The 25,718-nt window shown below is 33.6% G+C and overlaps 1 protein-coding gene across 10 annotated transcripts in view; it reads left to right on the plus strand.

Annotated features, from left to right (window-relative positions):
- The window catches only part of HECTD1 (HECT domain E3 ubiquitin protein ligase 1), an 89,109-nt gene that overhangs the window by 53,887 nt on the left and 9,504 nt on the right, over positions 1-25,718 (plus strand). Inside the window, exons 16-35 of one of the 10 annotated variants that reach the window (XM_090270156.1) lie at positions 911-1,045; positions 1,705-1,851; positions 2,834-2,928; positions 4,039-4,144; positions 5,899-6,033; positions 6,859-6,998; positions 7,269-7,592; positions 9,296-9,462; positions 9,557-9,733; positions 13,019-13,855; positions 14,540-14,761; positions 17,919-18,052; positions 18,889-19,011; positions 20,308-20,464; positions 21,644-21,866; positions 24,079-24,133; positions 24,343-24,525; positions 24,922-25,129; positions 25,214-25,299; positions 25,518-25,645. In XM_090270156.1, the coding sequence (XP_090126282.1) occupies positions 911-1,045; positions 1,705-1,851; positions 2,834-2,928; positions 4,039-4,144; positions 5,899-6,033; positions 6,859-6,998; positions 7,269-7,592; positions 9,296-9,462; positions 9,557-9,733; positions 13,019-13,855; positions 14,540-14,761; positions 17,919-18,052; positions 18,889-19,011; positions 20,308-20,464; positions 21,644-21,866; positions 24,079-24,133; positions 24,343-24,525; positions 24,922-25,129; positions 25,214-25,299; positions 25,518-25,645 (3,782 nt within the window). The remainder of the gene's footprint in view (positions 1-910; positions 1,046-1,704; positions 1,852-2,833; positions 2,929-4,038; positions 4,145-5,898; positions 6,034-6,858; positions 6,999-7,268; positions 7,593-9,295; positions 9,463-9,556; positions 9,734-13,018; positions 13,856-14,539; positions 14,762-17,918; positions 18,053-18,888; positions 19,012-20,307; positions 20,465-21,643; positions 21,867-24,078; positions 24,134-24,342; positions 24,526-24,921; positions 25,130-25,213; positions 25,300-25,517; positions 25,646-25,718) is intronic. The other 9 variants (XM_090270157.1, XM_090270158.1, XM_090270159.1 and 6 more) reach the window with 9 other exon arrangements.

Here is a 25,718-nt window from a genome sequence, read left to right on the forward strand (position 1 = left end):
TCACAAATAACATTTAATTTCATTTAAATGAGGTAGTTAGTACCCAAGCCAACAATATAGTCCTTCTTTCCCAAGATGAAATGTGTAAATATATGAACATGATACAGAGAGTACTTTGTGTGAATAATATACATAGTAAAAAAGACATAAAACCGAAATTATACCCCAGAATGTTAAAAGTGTTAAGAAGTTCAGTTTTGGTTGATGGACTTCCAGAAGGCTTAATTGTTCTGTTTTGTTTATTTTTGCTTATCTGTATTTTCTGAATGGTTCATTGTAAACATTTACTTTTATTTTTTAAAAAGCAGAGTTTTATCCCTGGCTGGTGTGGCTCAGTGGATTGAGTGCCGGTCTGTGAACCGAATGGTCGCTGGTTCGATTCCCAGTCAGGGCACGTGCCTGTGTTGTGGGACAAGTCCCCAGTTGGGGGAGTGCGATAGGCAGCTGATTCATGTTTCTCTTGGACATTGATGTTTCTCTCTCTCTTTTTCTCCCTTCCTTTGCCTCTAAAAATAAATAAATAAATAAAATTTAAAAAGCAAAGTTTTTTTTACAGGTTGTTAAATTTGGTTTAAATGAAGTAGGTTTCTTTTTGGCTTATGAATGAAAAGTTTAATTAAAAATAATTGTGATGATGTGAATTTCTCAGTGAATTAGCAAAAAAAAAAAAAAAATCCAAAATTAAAATTATGAGTTCTTTTATTTGACACTGCTAAAATCTAGAGTAGTTTTTCAACCTTTAGAACCTTTTGCTGTATATGAATAGAAGTTATATACCATTTTTTTGGAAGTTGATAACAGCACAAACATCTTAATTATAAAAGTTGCATATATGTTTGAGTGTGTGTGTGTGTGAAGATTTGGTAATATTATTAATTGTAGTGAAATTTGTAAATTTTAATTTTGATAGGTGCGAACTATGGCTCGAGATTTATATGACGACCACTTTAAAGCTGTTGAAAGCATGCCCCGTGGAGTGGTGGTAACGCTCAGAAACATAGCAACTCAGTTAGAGTCATCTTGGGAACTTCATACAAATAGACAAGTATGTTAGCCTCTGGATTTTATAACATGCAATGATCTTGGTTTAGTTTTTCCACTTTATTTATATTGTGGGTATTGATAGGGGCCAGCAAATTATATCCACGAGCTAAATTTGTTCTGTCACCTATATTTGTATGGCTTTGTGAGCTAAGAATGACTTTTACATTTTTAGATGGTTGAAAACAAAAGTAAGAATAATAATTCATGATACATAAAAATTATAAAAGAATGTAATGTCAGTGTCATAAGTAGTTTTGTTCACACTATGCTTATTTATATACAAGATGGGCAAAGATACATTTACAACTATAATACAAATAAAACAATAGTTAATAAATAACATAAGAATAAATTGTGTTTCATGTACTCTCAACTGTAAACCTACTTTTGCCCATCCCTGTATTGTCTGATTGTTTCGGTGGCTACAGTAGCAGAGTTCATGGAGGGGAGCGCATATGGCGTGTAAAGGCTAAAGTATTTGCTATCAGCCCTTTATGAAAAAGTTTGCTGAATCTGGTAGAGTTAATATCCATTAATAATTTGAACTTCTTAATCTTGTTTAATATCTAATTTATTTTCATGGTAATTGATGTTCTGATAAGTATATAAAGACCTTTTATTTTTTGACTGTCTTTATTAAAAATTGTTTTTTCCTTTTAGTGTATTGAGAGTGAAAACACTTGGAGAGATTTAATGAAGACAGCTTTAGAAAATCTAATTGTACTTTTGAAGGATGAAAACACAATTTCACCATATGAAATGTGCAGTAGTGGCTTAGTACAAGCACTTCTTACTGTTTTAAACAACGTAAGTTTATGAAGTAGTACAGAGCAAAGTATATAGTTTTAAAAATCATTTTTCCCTACTCTTCTGGTAGAGTGATAATTTACTTTGTTTTGTCAAGAAATATTAAAAGCTGAGTAATAAATATTAATATTTATATTTTATCCAGCCTCTACTTTAAGTTGTATTATTAATTTAAGCCAATTGAATTAAATAATTGAATTTATTTATTTAGATTTTTGTGTTATCCCATTATAATTTGTTCACAATTTTGTTGAATGAAATACATAACTTTATTCTATATTTAACATTATGCTCTGATTTTCTTATAAAAAATAGTTTTTAAGACCTTAAATACCTAAATTTTGTTATTGTGATACAAATTTTTATTTTAATGGAACATCATGTATACTTATTGTAACAAATTAGAACTATGGAAAGTGAAGGTTTTGTCTTTATTTGAGTTCTGTTGGCCATTTAAATTACTTGATCTTAATCATTGTGTGTGGTGATACACTAAAGATTTACCTTAACTTCAGTCAGTCTCCTATCTTCTTTAATTTTACCATTTGCATTTATTTCCATTTATTAAAATTATATTGATATATTATGTCACTTAGTAATGTCTATGAAGTCATTGTTTTTATGAAGCAGCTTTTTTCTGTTAGTAATTAAAATAGTACTGTTAAAATACAAAATATTCGTCATAAATAATCTGAAATCACCTTCCATGTTACACTTTGAGACAAATTGATTTAACACTGTAATTGCTACTCTGTTAAAACATTGAAGAAGGAAGATAAAAATCCATGTATTTATTAGCTGTGGTCTACTAGTCATATAGTAAAAAGAATTTTAATGGAAAGAAAATAATGATTTAAATTAGATTGTAATGATTACTTTATAAATATTAATGTTTATCTTTGTAGCATGTGTTTTTGATACTTTTAGTAACAGCCTTAAAACTTTTTTTTTTTTTGTACTTTCTCCTTTTTGTTTTCTTTAGAGCATGGATTTAGATGTGAAACAAGATTGTAGTCAATTGGTAGAAAGAATAAATGTTTTTAAAACAGCCTTTAGTGAAAATGAAGATGATGAAAGGTAAATGCCCACATTTATTTTAATTTGTTATTTGCAGTGTTCGCAATATACTTACTTAAAAATAGAATCTAATAGTGTTTATACACAAAATAGGAACTTTTTATCCAATAAAGATGAAAGATTTTTTTAAAGCAAGTTTTACTCTAATGGAATGAAAGGAAAATTACATATTTGTTCTGAATGCAGCTGACCACTTAATTTAGATTCTTTAAGTTACAACTGGAAATTTGAACATGGATTAAATATTTGATGATATTAAGTATTATTCATTACTTTTTAGGTGTGATAATGATGTGATTTTTGTTTTTTAAGAATTCTTTTGTATAAGTATATACTTGAATTTTTATACATAAATGATATGTTCTCTGGCACTTCAAAATATATGGGAAGGAGAAAAATGGGTGGGGGTGTGGATAGAAATTTATTGGTTATTAGATAATAGTTGAAGCTGGGTGATGGGTTGATGGAAGTTTCATTTTACTATTTTATTTACTATTGAATATGATTGAATTTGTAAAGTAGTAAAAATTCAAATATATTAATTTTAAATACCATTTTAAATGAGTGCATATTACATTTAATGGATGTATAATAATTTAAATACTATATTAAAATTTTTAGCTCTTCCAAATTATTTTAATATTAACAAATACTTGTCTCAGTGGAGACATCTTATTACATAAATTCCTTTAAGTGATGTTACTGAGTTAAAAGTGATAGATGATTTTTAAAGTTTCTTGATATAAATTGTCAAATTATTTTTGAGGAACAGTATAGCAATGTTGCCTTGCCAACAAATATACTACCATTTCCAAAATTTTTCTGTTTTACATATTCTTCTATATATGTCAAATACAGTAAAATCGTTTAAACTTTAAAAAATTACTTTGAATGCAGTGGATAAATGTACAAGAAAAATTCAATATTCTTAAGTCAAGGGAACTGAGTTACAAAAGTATCTTAGCTTATTCAGATATAGTGTAATGTAAAATTAAACTTACCTTTGCACTCATAAGAAAGTAGAAATCTCTATGGGATTGGTTATTGCCATTTCTGTGTGAACTTCTGCATGAAATTGTGTAAAAACTCTTAACAATTTTTTTTTCACAGTCGACCAGCAGTTGCATTAATTCGGAAGTTAATAGCTGTACTAGAATCTATTGAACGTCTACCTCTTCATTTGTATGATACACCAGGATCTACATACAACCTTCAGGTAACCATGAAAACTAATCGCTCTTATTGCTGAACACTGTTAGGAGCAATCTTATACTTTTCTAAAATAAAAACAGAAACTTAAATATTGTGTTAAATAATGATTCTGTTTAATTATTAAAGATTTTAACCTTAGTGCCATTGGATTGTTCTTTTTAACGACTCACAAAGGTATTGGCATTTGAATTTTATTTTGTTCAGTCAAATTGCTGTAGATTTTCAATAAAATATTTATTTTAAGTAATAACTCATTTGATAGGTCATAAGTGGAAAAAGACACTTTATCTGTGGAAAAGCAGGAAAAAGTGTCCTTTTGTTCTATAATTATGAGTATGTCCCTTCATCTCTGTGTGTCAATATGTAAGCATAATATTTTTTTCTGTATGTTATTGGCTAGAGCCTGATGGCCTTCCTCAGCTATTCCGAATTATTGATTCTTTCAGAAATCTGTCATTATCAGATTATAAAAAGGCTGTTTCTTCCTAAATATTATTTGGTTGACATTCTCATTCATTGATTTAATTATTTTTTCGTTAGCAACTGTGATCCAGGTATGGACAGACAAAACAAATATTCTTACTGTTAATACCTTTATCATATCTTCTATGGATTACTTTAAATTATTTCCTAGCAGGTCCTTTGTCCTTGAATCTTATATTTGTCCAGCCTATCCTGCCTTCCATTGCATGGAATAGTTTTTTTTTAATATTTCCTTTAGTAAGTGATAAGAATCTATATTTGACAAAACAGTGACTACTAAAGTTAAAAAGTTGCCATACCCCCCAGGACCCAATAATGGTGTGGAAGTCACTAGATTCCCAGGCTAGAGAGTTCTGTCTAGAAAGTTAAAGCGTAGTTAGTGCACTTCACATTGTACATATATTTAACAAGATGTTGAGGTCTACTTTATTTCATTTCAGACAGAATGATATAGAAGAGCAAGGGGATTTTGTGGTCCATCCTTTTTATGACTTTGTCTTCGATAAGTGAGTGAAGTAGAGATTAGTCTCAAAGACTGGAACTTTCTCTGCTTATATAGTTTTTGTAGCACCAACATCTTTTATTATGTACTTTTCACTTTAGGAGATGGCAAAAAAGATTTAAAATTTTTTATTTTTAGAAAGAGGGGGAAAGTAGGAGGAAGAGAGGGAGAGAAACATCAGTGTGCAAGAGTCTTGAGAGAGACATGGAGATCAGTTGTATCTCGCCACCACCATAAGGAGACCTGGCCTGCAACCCAGGCCTGCCCTGACCGTGAATCGAACCAGTGACCTTTTGCTTTGCCAGACAATGTCCAGCTCACTGAGCAACACTTGTCAGGGCTGCATAGAAATTTTAAATAGTTAACTTTCTTTCTCTCTTTAAAAAAAAAAATTTTTTTTATTATTTTTCTATGACAGTTGTCCCACTTTTCTCCCCATTGCTCCCCCACACACAGCCCACCCCTTCTCCCACAGTCAATCCCCACCCCGTTGTCCGTGTCCATGGGTTATTTATACTAGTTCCTTTACCAAACCCTTCCCCTACTTATCCCTCTTCTCTCCCTCCCCAACTTTGTTTCTTTCTTGAAAGCCAATATCACTTATTCAGAGAACCTTTTTAAGAAAAAAATATTTAACAGAAAACAGACATTGATCCTTTATTTATGGTTATACTTTATAAATTTGAATTAGTGTGTTCATGTAACAGCCCGTTTTTTACAATTGTAAGGAAATGCAAGGTATTTTCTGAAGCATTTTCATAATTTCTGTGTAGATACTTACAAGAAGATTAAGGTTTCGGTTGGAGCGTGCACCTGGAGAAACTGCATTGATAGACAGGACTGGTAGAATGTTGAAGATGGAACCCTTAGCTACAGTAGAATCTTTGGAACAGTACCTCTTAAAAATGGTGAGCTCTTGCATAGGCATGGTGAAATAACCATTCTCTGCTGTGGTTTAACCCTTTAGAAAAGTAATTTGGGAAGTATACATTCAGAGTTAGGGTCATATAGTTTGATCTAGTAATTCCATTTTTAGGAATTTATTTTTATTTTTTATTAAAAATTTATTTTTTAACAAGGTTACTTTATTTTATTTTTATTTTATTTATCTGTTTTTAGAGAGAGGGGAAAGGAGAGAGGGAGAGAAACATCAATGTGCAGTTGCCTCTTACGCACCCCCAACTGGGGACCTGACGTTCAACCTAGTCACGTGCCCTGACTGGGAATCGAACCAGTGACACTTGGTTCGCAGACCAGTGCTCAATCCACTGAGCCACAGCAGCCAAGGCTTTAGGAATTTATTTTAAGAAAATAATCTTTATACATTATAAATGGTTTCTTTATAAAGATGTTTATTAAAATTATTTGTAATGTTAAAATAGTAAACAAAATCTTAATGCCAATTAATAAAGGAATATGAAATTATTTTCATTAATTTGAATATATAGCTATTAAAATATATAAAACCTGATAGGAGAAAAATATTTTGTATTGTATAATTAAGACTTTGTTTTATTCTAGCTGTTGAAATATTAGCCTAAAGAAATACTCTGTGATATTATTAGTGGGGTACTTTAGTTGTGGAAATTTCTATTGTTCTGTCCTTTAAAAAAATATTATTTAATTAATATTTATTATATTCTAAACACACATTAAAGGCGTAGGAAAGGATTGGGCAGTATGTTTTACAACAGCATTATTAAAGTGTCTTTTGTATTTTTTTTTTGGTTTAGGTAGCAAAGCAGTGGTATGATTTTGACCGATCTTCATTTGTGTTTGTTCGGAAATTAAGAGAAGGCCAAAATTTTATATTTCGGCACCAACATGATTTTGATGAAAATGGAATCATTTACTGGATTGGGACAAATGCCAAGTAAGTCATTCTATTTCATGTAGAGTGAGAACATTCACCTGGAGAAATAATTCTAAGTAGTAGAATAAAATTTGCGTATCTTGTAGTTTAAGGAATTTTGCCTCATAGGTTAAATTTAAGACCCTAAATAAATTTTTATGAAGAAAGATCTTAAATTATTAATTGTAGAAATTTTAAAGTTGATATAATTTTATGTGGAAAAAAGCTAATATGAATTAATGAAGTTATTTTAATAGTGTTAACTGCTAATATTTTCTCATTTTTGTGTAGAACTGCGTATGAATGGGTAAATCCAGCTGCTTATGGACTTGTAGTAGTAACATCATCAGAAGGAAGAAATCTACCTTATGGCCGTTTAGAAGACATATTAAGTCGTGATAATTCAGCTTTAAATTGTCATAGCAATGATGATAAAAATGCCTGGTTTGCCATAGATCTGGGTCTCTGGGTGATACCATCAGCATATACTCTCCGTCATGCTCGTGGTTATGGAAGATCTGCCCTGAGAAATTGGGTTTTCCAGGTATCCAAAGATGGACAGAACTGGACTTCTTTTTATACCCATGTTGATGACTGCAGTCTCAATGAACCAGGGTTAGTTGAGGAGTCTTTGTGAATTGGAAAACTCAGTAAAGAGCTGTGTTTATTTTTTAAATTGTATATGCTTAGAGCTCTCTTCTTTGTGAGATATTGAAGCAAGATTTTCTTTCTAATATCGTCACTTGATAGTACAATTTAGCTATTAAAACTTGAAAAGCTGACTTTACCAAAACTTTCTCAAAAGCTTTATATTAAACATTAGTAGAAATCTGAGCATATTTATTTTAAAAGAAATTGATACATAGTGATACTGAGTGTATTTACAGCACACTAATAAAAACAAAAAGAGCTTTTCTAAAAATATATATATATTTTAGGGAGAGAGGAAGGGAGGGAGAGAAACATTGATCAGTTGCCTCTTGTGCCCTGATGGGGGATGAACCAGCAACCTAGGCATGTGCCCAAAACAGTAATTGAACCAGAGACCTTGTGTTTTTCGGGACAATTGTCCAACCAACTGAGCCACACTGGTCAGGGCTGGAAATAGTTTTTTACTAAACTCTTCATTTACTCACATAATACTTGTGAATGGTCAACAAATTAACAATGGCTTATTGCTGGTTATTTGGCCCTGGCTGGTTTAGCTCAGTGGATTGAGCGTCGGCCTGCGAGCTAAGTGTCGCTGGTTCGATCTTCCAGTCAGGGTACATCAGAGAAGGAAAACTCTGACTCCAAAAAACCTCCGCTGCCTTGCGGCATACCTCTTCAGGGGAAAGGCTAAGGGAGTAAACCCCGACAGAAAATCCGGAGCCGGAGTCCCTAAGGCGGTTTGACGTTGTAGTCAACACCGGCAACTCCTGCGGCGCACCTGAAGCCAAGCTGTATTGACTCCGTCTTTCCCTTGGACCCTTCAGCTGCGAAGAGAGGGGGGGTCTGCTGCATGGGCAACAGCAGACCCTCCATATCACCCTGCCCAGGCTCTGTAGCTTCAGCTTCACTGGAGAGGACACTCCAGCGTCATCACAAGATGTCGATTCAACACGGGAGGAGACAGATACCATGTCACTCCCGAGTTGGACTGCACAGCCATTCTCGGCGGTGCAGATAGACTCTTAAGAAGCTACACCATCGTCTCTCGAGACGGACGGCTGCCGATCATTGCTGGTTATTGAATTAATAATTGATTTTTATATTATTTTTATGTATCTTTTCCTAAATTTTATGTTTATATATAATTTTTTTAAATACAGAAGTTTAGTATTACATTTCTAAAATTTTAGTTCTAGTAAGTTTTAACTGTACATTGTGCAAATTTTGAGGGGTATATAGAGTGTGATGTTAAATTACTTTCTGCATTTGATGTAGTATGGAAGGAGCTTCTTAACTAGGATTACTAGATAATATTTTTAAGCTTTAAAGTTGATACATAAATATATCACTTAAAACTTTGCAAGAATTAAAATTTTTTTATCATAAAAGCATATCTTATAAAATTTCTTGTCTTATTTTTTTGGATTTTATTAATCATAAATTTTATATAATGCGTGAAATTAATTTACATTTAAACATTTCATATTTAACTTTCATAATTATTATATTTCTCCCTTTGATCTTTTATTGTGTAAAACTGTTGACTGAGTATGAAAGTTAGTTTATTTTTCCTAAAGTTCTGTTATATAAAAAAATAATCTGTACCTTAAACATCTTTTCATCTGTTTTAAAATATTACAAAATTTTTTCCCTTAACACATCCACAGGTCTACAGCAACCTGGCCTCTCGATCCACCAAAGGATGAGAAACAAGGATGGCGCCATGTGAGAATTAAACAGATGGGAAAGAATGCTAGTGGTCAAACTCACTACCTCTCGCTGTCGGGATTTGAACTTTATGGCACTGTAAATGGAGTCTGTGAAGATCAGCTAGGTAAAGAGATGGTAGTATGTTTTTCTGAGTTACTAAAACAGTTATATCTATCTAAAGTGATTTTGTTTATATTTCTCTAATTTTTACCTTACAGGAAAAGCAGCTAAGGAAGCAGAAGCTAATCTCAGAAGGCAGAGACGTCTAGTACGCTCCCAGGTTCTGAAATACATGGTTCCAGGGGCTCGTGTGATCAGAGGCCTTGACTGGAAGTGGCGAGATCAGGATGGCAGCCCACAGGGAGAAGGCACCGTCACTGGAGAACTTCATAATGGTGAGAGGTGCTCCGCATTTGTAGTGTACAAATCAAGAACTTAAATAACAAAAACAACAACAACAAAATATATATATATATATATAAAATATATAAAATATATATATTTTTGCTATTTTGAGATAACTTATAAGTTGTATAAATGTACCAGCATTCTATAGAACTAATGTATTGATTTCACATAAAAAACGGAAATAATTTATTTAGAAATAAGGGGAAATTTTAAATTCTTAGGTTTTGACTCACAACTTACTGCTAATATTTTGACCTGATTAATAAGCTAGTATAAGTTGAATCTACTCAAGGTACATTTATAACTTCTTATTAAAAAGTTTATTATTCATAAGTTTTCATTGATCTTTATGTTAGTTTCTAATGCTTTTTTCTGTCTTTGTAGCCTGGCAGGAATCAAGCAATAATTTATTACTCTGTTATAAGTCACATAGAAGAAAAGAATTAACATTTTTAATCACTGTTTTTCAGTAAAGCATAGAATAAGAACTGTAGCCTTTTCATTTATTAGTAGATTATAAGATACTTCACCGTGTTTTTAAGATTATCAACTTTTTTCTTTTGAATTTTAAACTTTTGTAGTGGTTCTTGTTTAGATCAAGTTCATTTTTAACTTCTGATGCTGTAGATTTTAGGGAAGTTCATATCCATTTAATAAATTGCTATTAACTACCAGAAGCTACTATTATGACTGATTTTTTTTAATATTAGTGGCTGATTTATTAGTGGATAACTACCTTAACCAGTGGTGGGTTCTTAGGAAAAGTGATGGTGCTTAAGTGAATGACTAACATTTAATATCTTAATATATTCATGTTGTTTGTGATAAAGGCATTAATTTACTTAGATGAACTCTTTGATTTTACTGCTTTTAAGATTCTGCTTCTTGAATTACATTACTACCAAATGCATTTCTCTCTGTAGTCATACCCTAATTGCAAAGTATTGTTATTGTATCAGGTTAACGGTGAGTTAGCATATATCAAACTGCCAAGATTCATAAAAATCAGTAATAGTTTAGATGAAAATAGTACCATTCAACTCAGAAATTTCAAACGTTTTTGTTTTTGTGGGTAACTTAGTGATTCTTAGTATTCCAGTTTTCCTAAATTGTTTTGTAAGTGTGTGGGTTAGTTAGGGAAATGTGAAGCAATTCATTTTTCTTGGCCTGAAATCAGCTGAAGTAACTGCATAGGAGAATTGGAATCTTAAAATTTCAGAATTTAGCATAAGGAAGGCTTATTTTTGCTGATCTGTAAAATACAGAGATTCAGAGTTTTGGCTCACTAGGATGGTCATTTATGTTAGTTGTACTTTAAAACCTTTATGCCGGAGAGGGTTCTTAGCTTTCAAATAGTTAAGCTAACCATTTCTAATAATGGCTAGTTATTAACTCTTTTTTTAAATCTATTTTGGGGGCATAGGAGAAGTTTAGAATTTTGTCCCTATACACTAATGGAGAGTATGTGCGTACCCTTTTTTAGTTCCTCTTAGATACAATTTAAATACATTCTCAAGCCTAATATGAGTGGCTTACATTTTAAAATTAATTTTTTACATTATATCAGTTAAATATTTTTTTTCCCTAAAGAATCTGTCCTGGCTGGCGTGGCTCAGTGGATTGAGTGCTGGCCTGCGAACTGAAAGGTCACTGGTTCAATTCCTGGTCAGGGCACATGCCTGAGTTATGGGTCAGGTCCCCAATGTGACAGGGCTTGTGAGAGGCAACCAATGGATGTTTCTCTTCCCTGTCTTTCTCCCTCCCTTCCCCCAAAATAAGTAAATAAAATCTTTAAAAAAAGAAAAAGAATCTATGTGTTGGTACGGATATCCAGTCAACACATAGGTAATATTTTTCATTTATTCTACAAATATGAATGCCTACTTATGTAAAGGTACTTTGTTAGACTTCAGGTATACAATGGTCAGCACCGAAGTATGATCCCTTGCCTTCTGCGTGAAACATAAACATACTATTACAAATTTTGATAAGTACTATGAAATAAATTACTAGTGTATTTTTTGCCCAATTAATACAATGCAAATGTTATTATTTATTTATTTATTTTGCAAATATTATCTTTATTTGGGTTAGGATATGTTTTTGAACCTTTACTTTTCTCACTTTTCCATGTTGCAGAAGAGATAGTTCATTGTTGTTTCTTCAGAGGTTATTTCAGCCTCAAATTGAGGCAATTGAAATCTCAAGTAAACTAGGTTATATAGATTTGGGGTAGTTTTCCTCTCAAAGAGCTCATATGCAGAGAATCCCCACAGGTAAATTCAATATTGCTTTTTAACCCTCTGAATTACATTATACACACAGATGAACTTGGTGTGTGTGTGTGTGTGTACGTGTATATGTGTACATGTATATGTGCACATGCATGGGGGTACGTGTGTGTATGGCTAAAGGACTTCTAAACTTTATAAAGACTTGTTATACCCTAAAAGTAACATTTTTATGTGTCTTTCCATGAAGTGGAGTTAGTTTATAACACTAAGATTGTAAAATTTCTGTTAGTTTTCTTTCCAAAAGGCACTTTGTTTTATTGTTTTTGAAAGTTAATTGCTTTAAAAAAATAAGTATCATTTTCCAAGTATAAGTACATATAGATTGAATATCATTTTGCTCATTAGTTCTTTATATGTTATTAGCTTTAGCATATAGGTTCTAGTAAAAGAGCTTAGCATAATTTTAAAATTTTGCTTGTAGAATTTTTTGTGCTTATTCAAATTTATTAAACTTAATCATAAGAGAACCAAGTAACCACTGAACTTTGAGAACACAACCGAAATGCTAACTTAGTGTAATTTGAGCTAGTGACCTAAAATTTCTACAGTGATATATGAGTATTTTGTCTGTCAATTATAGGATGGCAAGCCAGCACTTTTTTCTGTAGAGAACAATTTAACCACATGATTGTATTTAGCAACTAGAAAAACCTTTTACTTAGGTTTTGTCTATATTGCTGAAGTTGCAGTATTGTCCCATTTGTATCTGTTTTTTACAATTTTTAACAGTTCTTCCCCTTAAAAGATACCCCAATAGATGTAAACATGACCCTTACATTGTTTTTAACTATCACAAAACAAACAGTTCAGAAATAATAGAAATGAAAGAAAGAATTTAAGTTTAGTTGGCAGACCTTAAATGACTATAGAAAGAAAAGTACAACACTGATGAAAAGCTGATCCCATATTGTGGAGCTACTGTCTGACACGCTCCTATCTGCTTTCTGCTGGGTCTCACAAACTCCTGTCCCTTTCCAGGCTGGATTGATGTCACCTGGGATGCTGGTGGCTCAAACTCTTACCGTATGGGCGCAGAAGGAAAATTTGACCTCAAGCTTGCACCAGGGTACGACCCTGATACAGTGGCATCACCCAAACCTGTTTCATCCACTGTTTCAGGCACAACGCAAGCATGGAGCAGCTTGGTGAAAAACAACTGTCCAGACAAGACATCTGCTGCTGCAGGCTCCTCAAGTAGAAAAGGAAGCAGCAGTTCTGTGTGTAGCGTGGCCAGTAGCAGCGACATCAGCTTGGGTTCGACCAAAACGGAACGGAGATCAGAAATTGTAATGGAACACAGTATAGTTTCAGGAGCTGATGTCCATGAACCAATTGTTGTTCTTTCATCTGCTGAAAACGTCCCTCAAACAGAAGTAGGGTCATCTTCCAGTGCAAGCACCAGTACCTTAACTGCGGAGACGGGAAGTGAAAATGCTGAAAGAAAGTTAGGCCCTGATAGTTCTGTTCGTACTCCTGGGGAGTCTAGTGCAATATCCATGGGAATTGTTAGTGTTAGTTCTCCTGATGTTAGCTCAGTATCTGAGTTAACTAATAAAGAAGCAGCTTCACAACGACCCCTTAGCTCCTCAGCAAGTAACAGACTGTCAGTGAGTTCTTTGTTGGCTGCTGGGGCCCCTATGAGCTCTAGTGCAAGTGTACCTAACCTGTCCTCAAGAGAAACATCTAGCTTGGAGAGTTTTGTAAGGAGAGTGGCAAACATAGCACGGACTAATGCCACGAACAACATGAATCTAAGCCGAAGCAGCAGTGATAACAACACTAATACTTTGGGGAGGAATGTGATGAGCACAGCAAGTAAGTGAGATTTTCCTTATGGAACCCAATGCCTTTTCCACTCTGAGGGATGCAAAGTAGAGTTTCTTGTTCAGTGGGTTCTGGCTTCAGTCTTTATCTGGATCATTAACCATGTCAGATACAGCTCCATCAAATTTAGCACTTGAGGAATATGAAGTTAAGTTCTGTAGAATCATATCTAAAGAATTCAGGTGTGATAAAGACTTTTATTCTGAAAGAATTAAACACTAACACTCCTGTTTTTCTCTATTCTATGATAAATCATTAAATACAGTTGCATGAGGAAATAAATGACTTAAATAGTCAATTGAAATCAGAGCATCAACTGGTCTAACTTTTACTTAGGAGGTTCTAAATTGTTACTAACTGCTAAAAGTTATATGATTCTAATTTAAGCTATTAATGGGTCAAAGTAGTTCCCTTGGAAAATATTAATGGGAATTATTGCATTGTTTATTTCACTTTCTTTTTAAAGCTAGATTTAATTTTTTTGAAAATAATAGTGGTATAAAAATCAGAATTTTTAGTTGGATTTCAGTTGGGTTCCCAAAGTTGTTGCTTTTCAGCCATTTAATAATTTAGTGTTTCATGATCTCATTCTTTTTTCTAAATATGCAACCTAGTTGTTCTAAGGTTTATATAATCCTACCCATTTGTATTGATGTGCTTCATTTTTATCTTTAGCTTCTCCTCTTATGGGTGCTCAGAGTTTCCCTAATTTGACCACACCTGGTACTACATCTACAGTCACTATGTCAACATCCAGTGTTACTAGCAGCAGCAATGTAGCTACAGCAACGACAGTTTTATCAGTTGGTCAGTCATTAAGTAATACTTTAACCACCAGCCTCACATCAACCTCCAGTGAGAGTGACACGGGTCAGGAAGCAGAGTATTCCTTATATGGTAAGTTATAGTTTAAAATATTCAGATATTTAAAATAGTGGTACTTTTATGATGTTTTTCTGCTGAGACTTTTAACTTCTGATTAGGAAATAGTTATTCTCTTAGCAAATACAGCATCTTCATATAAGATGAAAAGAGTTACATAATATGAGGGACTACTTAAGAAATTATTGGATTATGAAAAAACATCTAGGAATTTGTGTATCTTATTTTGCCTTTTGTCATTAATGAAGTTTTACTGAGAGAACCATAACAGATTTGACACCTTTATCAGAGAATAATAGAAGTGTAATAGAGTAATAAACTTTGTAAAGTGATATTCCTTGTGCACTGTAATGTAAAAGGAAAAACAGTCCTGTGTGTCTCCTCTACTGGGTACAGAATACTTCACTTTTGACACCTCTGACTACCAAACGTGTATGAAATTTTCCTACACCAAGTAGTACTCAAGACACTGCCAGCTGGGGAGGTGTCCTTCAAGTCAACTCAGTTCTGATATTAGCTCCTTATGTGAGATAGTGTCAGGTCCCACAGGTAAGGCTTAGTTCTACGTCACTGCCCACCCCACCCGACTTCCTTCAGAAGCTAATTGCAAGTACAGGTTGTCATTTGTGTCTGACCGGCTATAAATGGGAAGTTTCCATGACCCCCTCCTCAGGTTAGATTCATTTCCTAGAGTGGCTCTCAAGACTTAAGTATTTTATTTAGACGACCATTTTATTGTAAAAATTAGGATATAACTCAGGAAACAGATACAAGCAATCCATAGGGTGAGGTCTGAAAGGGTCTCTTAGAGTTTGGCGACCCTCCCGGACACTCCTAGTTGTGTTTTGTCCCCAATCCTGGAAGCTTTCTGAACTTCATTCTTTGGGATTTTTTGGATGCTTGCTTCATGATTTAGGCTTGATTAAATTACTAGCCATTGGTGATTGAACTCAGTTTCTGGCCCCTTTTTCCTCCCCACAGGTCTGGAGGGTGAGGCGAGAGTTCTAACCCTCTAATCATGCTTGATTCTGTTGACAATGAGACCCCATTCTTAGATTTCCTAGGGGCTTTCCAAAAGTCTCCTCATTAAAGTAACTCATTATGAAAAACAAAAGGCACTTTTATTGTTATCTTTTAGGAAATTCCAAAGGTTTTAAGAACTCAGTGCTTGGAACAGAGGTGAAGATCAAACATATATTTTTTATTATAAATCATAATATCACAGCCAATGCCAAGATCTTTTGGAAATAATTCCTTAATTAGGTAACATTTGAATTTTTCTAATTAACTTTTGCTTAGAAAGTCCTATAAATTCATCATCATGGCTTCCATGTTATGGTCAGTGATAAAACTATTTGATTCAATTAAAATATATTTCTAATTGCCATGACAGGTGGGTCAGTTGATTTGGAGCATCATCCCATGCACCAAAAGGTTGTGGGCTCGATTCCCAGTCAGAGCACATACCTAGGTTGCGGGTTCAGTTCCCAGTCCAGGTGCTTACATATGGGAGGCAACCAATTGATGTCTGTCGGTCTGTCTGTTTGTCTCAAAAAATGTGTGTGTGTGTGTATTTCTGTCATCTTATTGGAAAAGTAAAACATTTTATATTTATAGAGTATTAATGAAAATAAAAATCATCTAGCCCCCACCTTCTAGAAACAATCACTGTTACTTGATACACACTATTTGAGGTGTATGTTCTCTTTTTAAACAAAAGGGATCATAGCATTTCCAGAGAGCTCTCTTCACTCAGTACATTGTGAAAATATTTTCACGTTGTTGATGGGTTTCTACTACTACTTGAAATGTCTGCCAGATATTCTGCTGTTTGACCATATGATCATTACTTATCAAATTCTCTATTTTGGATATTTAAGTTACAGTTTTTTATTACCATAACCATTGTTATGAAAGAGCATCTTTGAACTATATTTTTTTGATTTCCTTAGGGTGAATTCTTAACAGAGTAATTGCTGAATTGCACTCTCATATCATTATTGTTTTGTAATACCTGTTGCCATAGATCCTTGATAGCATTACCTATTCTTTTTAGAAATTACTTTTGTTGATTTCAAATATAAGAAAATTTATATGAAGATGTATTTTAAGTACTATTTTATGTATCTCATTTTAATGTTTTCTTTCTTTCTGAGAATGTGTCCTCTTGACTTCTAAGCCAAAAATTGGATCTGACATTCTGTGATTTTAGGAAAATCATTACATTTCTTTTTCCTATTTTTATTTTTTAAATGTATAGGCAGCAAATGAAGATGATGATTATTATACCAAAGTACTGTAAATTTATTGTAAGCTATTTTCCACTTTAGTTTTTCTCAGGGAGGCCCTCTTCCTACTCATTTGTTCATACATTAAAGTCAAGCTTTAGGGTTTGTTTTTTTTTTTTAATCATTTGAAGGCTAAGAAGGTCGTGGGTATGCTGATGGTAGATAATATTAAGGAGTTAGAGCTACTTGTTACCTTTTAAAAATTGTTAGATGATTAAAATTTCCTTTTCTATATTCCTGAAACTGGAGGACTCTGTCTTATAAAATAATTTCTGTATGTGCAAATTTTGAGAGACATGATTTGATTCTGTGATATGGCCAAATCTATGAAATTAAGGAGCTTTTAAAAATGTACTTATACTCTGATAAAAAAAGGGAAGTTGAGTAAAAAAAAAAACCTGACCTCAGTGAATTCTGATATATAAAGTTACATGATTTTCTTTAAAAATGAACCAAAAGTGGAATTAAAATTTATTTTGTCTACTACCACATCACATTTATGAGGACCACTGCCTAAATTGCAGGATAGCATCTTACATGTGTTAGGGTTAATCTATTTCATCAAATTTAAGATGCCATTATTATAAGAGACACCATTATTTTTTGTCACTAAGGAAAAAGAAGGAAAAAGTATTGCCAGTTTAGTTGTGACTTGTTGTTGCTTGTAAAATACATTCTGATTTCAGAATATTGAAGTGCTTGTGATGATTTACCAAAGCTAGTTATCTTGTATGTGTGGTGGAAGAAGGGTGGCATCACTAAGTGTGGTCTTTATGCTTGTCCCTTTTGAATTTTATCTTCGTTTTGAAAAACCAAAACACAAAGTTATTTTGTTATGCTTTGTTAATTGTGTTGAGAGTAAGGTTGTTGGTTTTGTTTTCTAGATTTCCTTGACAGCTGCCGTGCCAGTACTCTGTTAGCTGAACTAGATGATGATGAGGACTTGCCTGAGCCAGATGAGGAAGATGACGAAAATGAAGATGACAATCAGGAGGACCAAGAATACGAGGAGGTTATGGTAGAGAGAGAGTCCCCCATTCTCTTAACTAAGATAGGATATTAATAATTGAAATGAATAGAGAAAAAGCAAAGTCCTAGGTAAACTTTGAAGCAAGGAAATACAGTACCAGTATGAAAAAATGTGATTAAGAAAAAGGCTTTTAATCTGAGCATTTATGATTCTCTTCTAAAAGAAACTAAAAGAAAGTTGGGTATTATATTTGAAAAATGCTACATTATCACATGCTAATGCTTTAACATGTTTAGAAGTATGAAGAACACTAACCCTAAAGAATATAATTTTCATGGTTCTTCTGCAATAATCATACGTAAAATTTTTTAATACCTATCATTTTGAAAGCAGTGCCTGTGTTCTTATCAGCTCTTACACAGAGCTATAAGGAATAGGCATAGAAAAAGTAATTTGCCCCAATTAATAAGAGTTAAGTGGAAAAGTGGGGATCTAAGCTTATACAATATGATCCAGAGTCCCAATGTTTAGACACTGTAATTGTCTTTGAATTGAACTTTTGCCTGAAAATACTTTATTATAATGTATAGTTTTATTTCTTTTTATAAAATATTATTGGATTTCAGAAAGCTTCATAAGTTGAGTTTTAATGGGGCAAAGAACTCAAAATGCTTTAGTATGTTGCTTAGGAAAGAGTACATTAGCATATTGTGGAAGAGTATGTAACGCATGATGAATTTAAAACATGAAGATGGCTGATGAATATGAAGTTTTTTTTGACAGTTGGTAACATGGATTGATAGTTTTAGGTCAAGGCTGAATAAGGATATATATATATGTAGATCAAATAATTAGACATGTCTGTACACATTTTGACCATTCAGATTCTGAGGCGTCCATCCCTGCAGCGGCGAGCAGGCTCCCGCTCTGATGTAACTCATCATGCTGTCACCTCACAGCTACCACAGGTTCCTGCTGGTGCCGGGAGTCGACCTATTGGGGAGCAGGTAATATCTTCATGTTTATCTTCCCTACAGTGTGTTTTTCCCCTTTCATAGTAAAGCAGTAACCAAGTGCCAAAAAATATATATAGGGAAAGGAGAAGGAGCTAAAAAATAGAGTTAACAAAAAGAAACTTCCCCAACTGCTTGGATTATATATTCCAGATAGAGTCCAGATTGCTCTAGTATAATGCATACAAGAGTTTATTGGAATCCCTCCCCCTTGGCCTTTGGTCAGCAGGAACATATACTAAAATGGTTAATAGCTATTATTGAAGACTTATAGTTTTCATAATAGTAGCAGAAGTAGTCTATTAACTAATATTTTTTGATTATTGATTAAATGCTAGGCATCTTTTCAATACTTTATATGTGTTAACTAATTCAGTCCTTTCAGAAATCCTTTGATAGTTATTATTACCCCAAATTTCCAGATGTTGAATTTAAGGGTCACACACAGAAAGAAGTATTGGATCCAGGATGAAAACCCAGACATTCTGGCTCTAGAGCTGTCAAATGTCAGTATGATTTGTTATAAAAGTTGATTTCAGTTATATGTTCAAAATATGTATGTGTGTAATTACATACAGTTATTACTTGAAATTATTACATCAGACATTTCCAACATTTACAATTCATTGATCTCTTTTTCGTTGATACTAAAAACGAAGGAGAGGCGAAAATGTTCCTTAAAAAAACTTTTATTATGGAAATATTCAAACATGAAAGAAGTAGAATTGTATAATGAATCCCCAAGAACCCATCATTTGACGTTAAGTTATCAACACTGTCAAACTTCTTTGATCTATTTGTCACATAATAATTGAAAGCAACTCCCAAGCATTATATGTATTTTTTTAATGTAATTCAGTATATAATGCAATTTACATTTTTTAAAAAGCACCTATTTAAAAATACAGGTTCACTAGAAGATGCAAAGATGGTATAGAGAGGACTTTTATGTGCTCTTTGCCCAATTTCTTCCAATGGTAACCTCCTACATAGTTAAGAGTACAACAGGAAATTAACATTGGTACAATGTATGTATATGGTTCTTTGTCACATTATCTCATGTAGATTTGTGTGACCACCACTAATGCAACTTACTTTTGATGAACTTAAATTGTTAAGAAATATAGGTACTTATATTTATGTTGGCTCATTTTGTGCTTAATAAATATGGAAAGGAGGTGTAATAGCTATAAAGAAGAACTTAAACATATATCTTATTTTAGAGATAGCACATCACTTTCACAATAATGAAATTTTACAATGTTTGTATGTGAAAATTTGTTTTAATAGGAAGAAGAAGAGTATGAAACTAAAGGAGGACGCCGGAGAACATGGGATGATGATTACGTGCTGAAGCGACAGTTTTCTGCTTTGGTTCCTGCATTTGATCCTAGACCAGGTCGTACTAATGTCCAACAGACAACTGATCTAGAAATTCCACCTCCAGGTACAGTATATATTAGTTTTTGTGAGTTAATTTTAATAGATACCAAATAAGATAATTATATACAATTATAAAAGTAATATGCAGATTATACATAAAAGTTTTTAGGAAGAAATTGTATATTAGCTTCAAGTCCTTAAAAAATACAGATTTTTCAAAAGGAGCAGATACAGTCTTTTAAAAGCACTTTTGTATTTGTGTAATTTTAAAAGCAGTGCTTCATTTAAAGATGGATAATTTGTATTCTGTTTTCTACTGGATCAAAATTGTTAAGGATTATTCCTATTCATCTTTTATTCTGAAAAGCTGTTTACTGCAGTTAGGGCCTCCAGAGTCAGTCAGCCTCAGTGTCAACTCCATGTCATACAGCTCTGTTTTGCACGTGGTAGGTACACTAATGGCTCCCCAAAAGATAATGTAGATCCTGACTTCCAGAATCTATGAATAAGTTACCTTAACATGACAAAAGAGATTTTGCAGATATGATTAAATAAGGATTTTGAGATGGGAGATTATCCTGGATTATCTGGTTGGGCCCAGAGTAATCACCAGTGTCCTAATAAGTGGGAGAGAGGTGGGTCAGAGTTAGAGAAGGGGATTTGACTAAAGGTACAGTGGATGTCATGCAGGGAATAAAATACTTTTTAAAACTCTCATCTAATGATATGAAGAAAAGATTCCTGTGCTAATGAAAGAGGAGAGTATACCACCAAATACACTCTGAACCTAGTTGTGTGTGTGTGTGTGTGTGTGTGTGTGTGTGTGTGTGTTTACCTCACAACCCACTCATTCAGTATAAGCAAAAGGTTGACAGGTCATTGACCAAAGTATGTGGTGTTTCTCTAGATGTAGAAATATGAATAATTTTAGTTTCCTTATTTATAAAAATAATTTTCCCCCCAAAATATTCATATAGTTAGCATATGTTTCTTAATAAAAATGAGAGATCCTTATCATATGCATAAATTCTACTCTCTAATCTGTCTTTAAGTAACCTAGGTGTATTATACCCATTTGAAAAAAATAAAAATGTCGAGGCCAGTAGAGTCTTCAGTAGCTGACATTGTTAGCTAATGTATGGTAGACGGGTTGAGATTTCATGTAGCCTTGTCTCCTAGTACAGTGTTCTTTCTGGACGGCTTGTTTTAGTGTAATTGTTTTTCACATCTTTCATATTTTTAGGAACACCTCATTCAGAACTCTTGGAAGAAGTTGAATGTACTCCATCACCTCGATTAGCCCTCACTTTGAAAGTAACAGGTCTTGGAACAACTCGTGAGGTTGAATTAGCACTCACTAATTTTAAATCAACCATCTTTTACTATGTACAAAAATTGCTTCAATTGTCCTGTAACGGCAATGTGAAATCAGATAAACTTAGGCGTATTTGGGAGCCAACATACACGTAAGAGATTTTAATTTGCTTTTTAAAGTAGATATTTTCATATATGAGCCAAGAAGCATTATATTTCTGTATTTGGACTATAGGAACAGAAAAGATTTGGATTTTGTTCTGTTTACAGGAACAGATAAAATCATTTTTGACTGCTGATGGAGAAAGGTTAAGGTTTATAACTGAAACGAACTTCAGAAATAATCAAAACTAATTCCTCACATAGTTGTTGTTGAACTCTTTGACTAGGATTGTGTATGAAATACTAAATATTTTTTTACTTGTTATTTGTTTTGGGGTGAGTTAAGCTTACCTTTCTTTGTTCATTCATTTGTTCATTATTTCATTTATTTATTCAACAAACAATTATCAGTGACCTTGGGGAAATTTATTTAACATTTTAGTACCTCACTTTACTAATCTGTAAAATGAGAATGGTTGTGAGGAATCAACGAATTAATATATGTAAAGTATTTCAGTACTCTGTGATGGAGAAAGTGCTCAATATTACCTATAACAATTATTATATTAAATATATTTATATTTTATACTATATGAAGTCTGTCTAGAAGGTATCCAGCCATGTAATATGAAAAATAGAGACATTTATTGAAGAAGACACAAGATAATAAGAAACATTGTACATAGCACAGTGGCACCTCAGTCCTCTTCAAAGTAGGCACCTTGGGACACAGTTCTCCCCATTGCCATCAGCTGCCCCTTTGTATTTTCCTGAATCTCATCGAGGTCTGAAATCTCTTCCCTTTCAAAGGTGATTTTAGTTTTGGGAAAAGCCTCAGGATGCCAAATCTGGGCTGTGTTGGGGCTGAGTTATCTGGGTGATTTGATGTTTTACCAAAAAACTCTGTACAAGATGTGACGTATAAGTGGACAGACACATTGTCATGATGAAGCTGCCAATCAACAGTTGCCCATAGCTGCAGCCTTCTGAATCATCCAGATAGTTTCTGGGTAGGAATGTCCAAGCTTCGCGCAACATTTGATGCTGATTTGTTGCTCGACTCACTCAGACTTTTTGAATGTGACAGCCACACTGTACACATGCTCAATCAACAGCATCTACTGCCCTCACTGACTAGTACAGTGAAGTTGATTGTTCACACATGCACATTCCAGTCCACTCTCCTTGGCTGCTAGTTTATGTCCATGTTGTGTAAACTGTTCTCATTATGTTAACCATGGCTGGACTTTTTCTGGACAGACCTTGTATATTAATTTATACATACCTTACATTATATCATATTTATATTATATAAATAATAATTTTATCATTATCCTTATGTGACTTTACATTTGTTTAGTATATTTTGCTGATGTTTTCTTAACATTGATAACCTTACATAATGTCCAATAAAGTAACCTAGTTCCTTTTCAGATAGAACAGGCCATCATGCCAATTTCCCTCTCTTTGGTTTTTATTAGAGTTTAAAATTTGATCTCAACTGCCTTACATGTTACTTCGTATCTTTAAAAATTCCAGGTTTGATGTATATGTTCTTTGCAATAATGCTAAATTTATAAACCATAACTCAGAGAAGGAAAACTCTGACTCCAAAAAACCTCCGCTGCCTTGCGGCATACCTCTTCAGGGGAAAGGCTAAGGGAGTAAACCCCGACAGAAAATCCGGAGCCGGAGTCCCTAAGGCGGTTTGACGCTGTAGTCAACACTGGCAACTCCTGCGGCGCACCTGAAGCCAAGCTGTATTGACTCCGTCTTTCCCTTGGACCCTTCAGCTGCGAAGAGAGGGAGGATCTGCTGCATGGGCAACAGCAGACCCTCCATATCACCCTGCCCAGGCTCTGTAGCTTCAGCTTCACTGGAGAGGACACTCCAGCGTCATCACAAGATGTCGATTCAACACGGGAGGAGACAGATACCGTGTTACTCCCGAGTCGGACTGCACAGCCATTCTCGACGGTGCAGATAGACTCTTAAGAAGCTACACCATCGTCTCTCGAGACGGACGGCTGCCGACGACGATAAACCATAACTCCTTTTCCAAAATATGATTTCTGCTACTTTTCACTGTTTAACAAATTAATGTTTTTTAAAAAGAAGTTCTCCATTAGTTCAATGTTTAATATAAGCATATGGCTAATGAATGGCATCATTTATATACATATTTTTAAAAAACTGGTGTCTTATTGGAAATAACCACAAATCATTTGATTTATGAATTAACTTGAATATCTTCATGTTTAGAATCATGTATAGAGAAATGAAGGATTCTGACAAGGAAAATGAAAATGAAAAAATGGTAAGTTATATTTAGAAAATGGGTCTTACTCTTGGCTCTTTAAGACAAAAAAGAAAAACTAACATTGTTTCATTTGAACATTAGAGGGAGAAGTTACTAATGTGGAATTCTTTTAAATGCATGATCTTAAAGCTACCTTTTGTAATGCATGCAAAATAGTATAGACTTCATAACCAGGAAAGGCCAACGTTTGGTTTTTCCTATTGTAGGGTTGTTGGTCTGTAGAGCATGTGGAACAGTACCTTGGCACTGATGAATTACCAAAGAATGACTTGATAACCTACCTGCAGAAGAATGCAGACGCCGCTTTCCTGCGCCACTGGAAATTAACTGGCACTAATAAAAGTATTAGGAAAAACAGAAATTGTTCTCAGCTCATAGCTGCATATAAGGTATATATTGGCATCAAAACACTACTTTGATTGGAAATAGCTTTGTGCTTTGTTTTGCAGCTTTTAAAGATTCTTAAGGAAGAGCAGTTTATTGGGACAAACTAAAAAATGAAATGGAATTAACATTAATGTGCCAATGCTAAAATTTTAAATATGGTTTGTGGCATTTGAATCTTAAGTGCATAGTCTTAACTGTGGCTTATAGTGCTTTTGTTTTATTTGTGAATTTTAATGGTTTAGAACCCATGAATTTTCTACTTGGGTGATACAGTTTTTATTTAAATAGAAGGCAATTATTTGAAAAATTCCAGCCTTTTCAAAGTAATAATAATAGGATGATATACTGCTTCCCTTGAAAATGTTATTAATGGCTAGTTTTTCTGATTATTTCCTCAGGATTTTTGTGAGCATGGAACGAAGTCTGGCTTAAACCAGGGGGCTATTTCTACTCTTCAGAGTAGTGATATTCTTAATTTGACAAAAGAGCAACCTCAGGCCAAAGCAGGCAATGGCCAGAATTCTTGTGGAGTAGAAGATGTCCTTCAGCTTCTGCGTATTCTGTATATAGTTGCAAGTGACCCTTATTCAAGAACATCTCAAGAAGGTTTGTGAGAAGTCTTATTTCATTTCTGTGGCATTTTCAAAAACAAGTCATTTTATATTTTTATTAATTTTATTAATTTTACAGAAGGTGATGAACAGCCTCAGTTTACTTTCCCACCAGATGAATTCACTAGCAAAAAAATTACAACAAAAATTTTGCAGCAGATTGAGGTAATAAAATCAGATAAACTCTTAAATCTGTATCCTTTGGACTGTCAAAGCATTGCTTCTCCTTCTTTATGACTTCCTACCATCTCTCCCTTCCCTCTGATTCAGTGATTTGGGTCTTATGATTCATTGCATTCATTTCTTTGATTACATTTAAGAATTGACTCCCTTTTGTCTTTTTAAATAATTGCCTTGAGGCATTGTTATTTGTTAATTTGCAGGAACCATTGGCATTGGCAAGTGGGGCTCTGCCAGATTGGTGTGAACAGTTAACCAGCAAGTGTCCTTTTCTAATACCTTTCGAAACTAGACAACTTTATTTCACATGTACTGCATTTGGTGCATCAAGGTAGGAAGTGTATCCTTTTATATTTTTAGAATATTTTTTAATGTTAGATAATATCAAAATGTACAAATATACT

The sequence above is a fragment of the Furipterus horrens genome, unplaced genomic scaffold, assembly GCF_987537825.1.
Source record: "Furipterus horrens unplaced genomic scaffold, mFurHor1.1.pri manual_scaffold_3, whole genome shotgun sequence".
Taxonomy (NCBI): Eukaryota; Metazoa; Chordata; class Mammalia; order Chiroptera; family Furipteridae; genus Furipterus; species Furipterus horrens.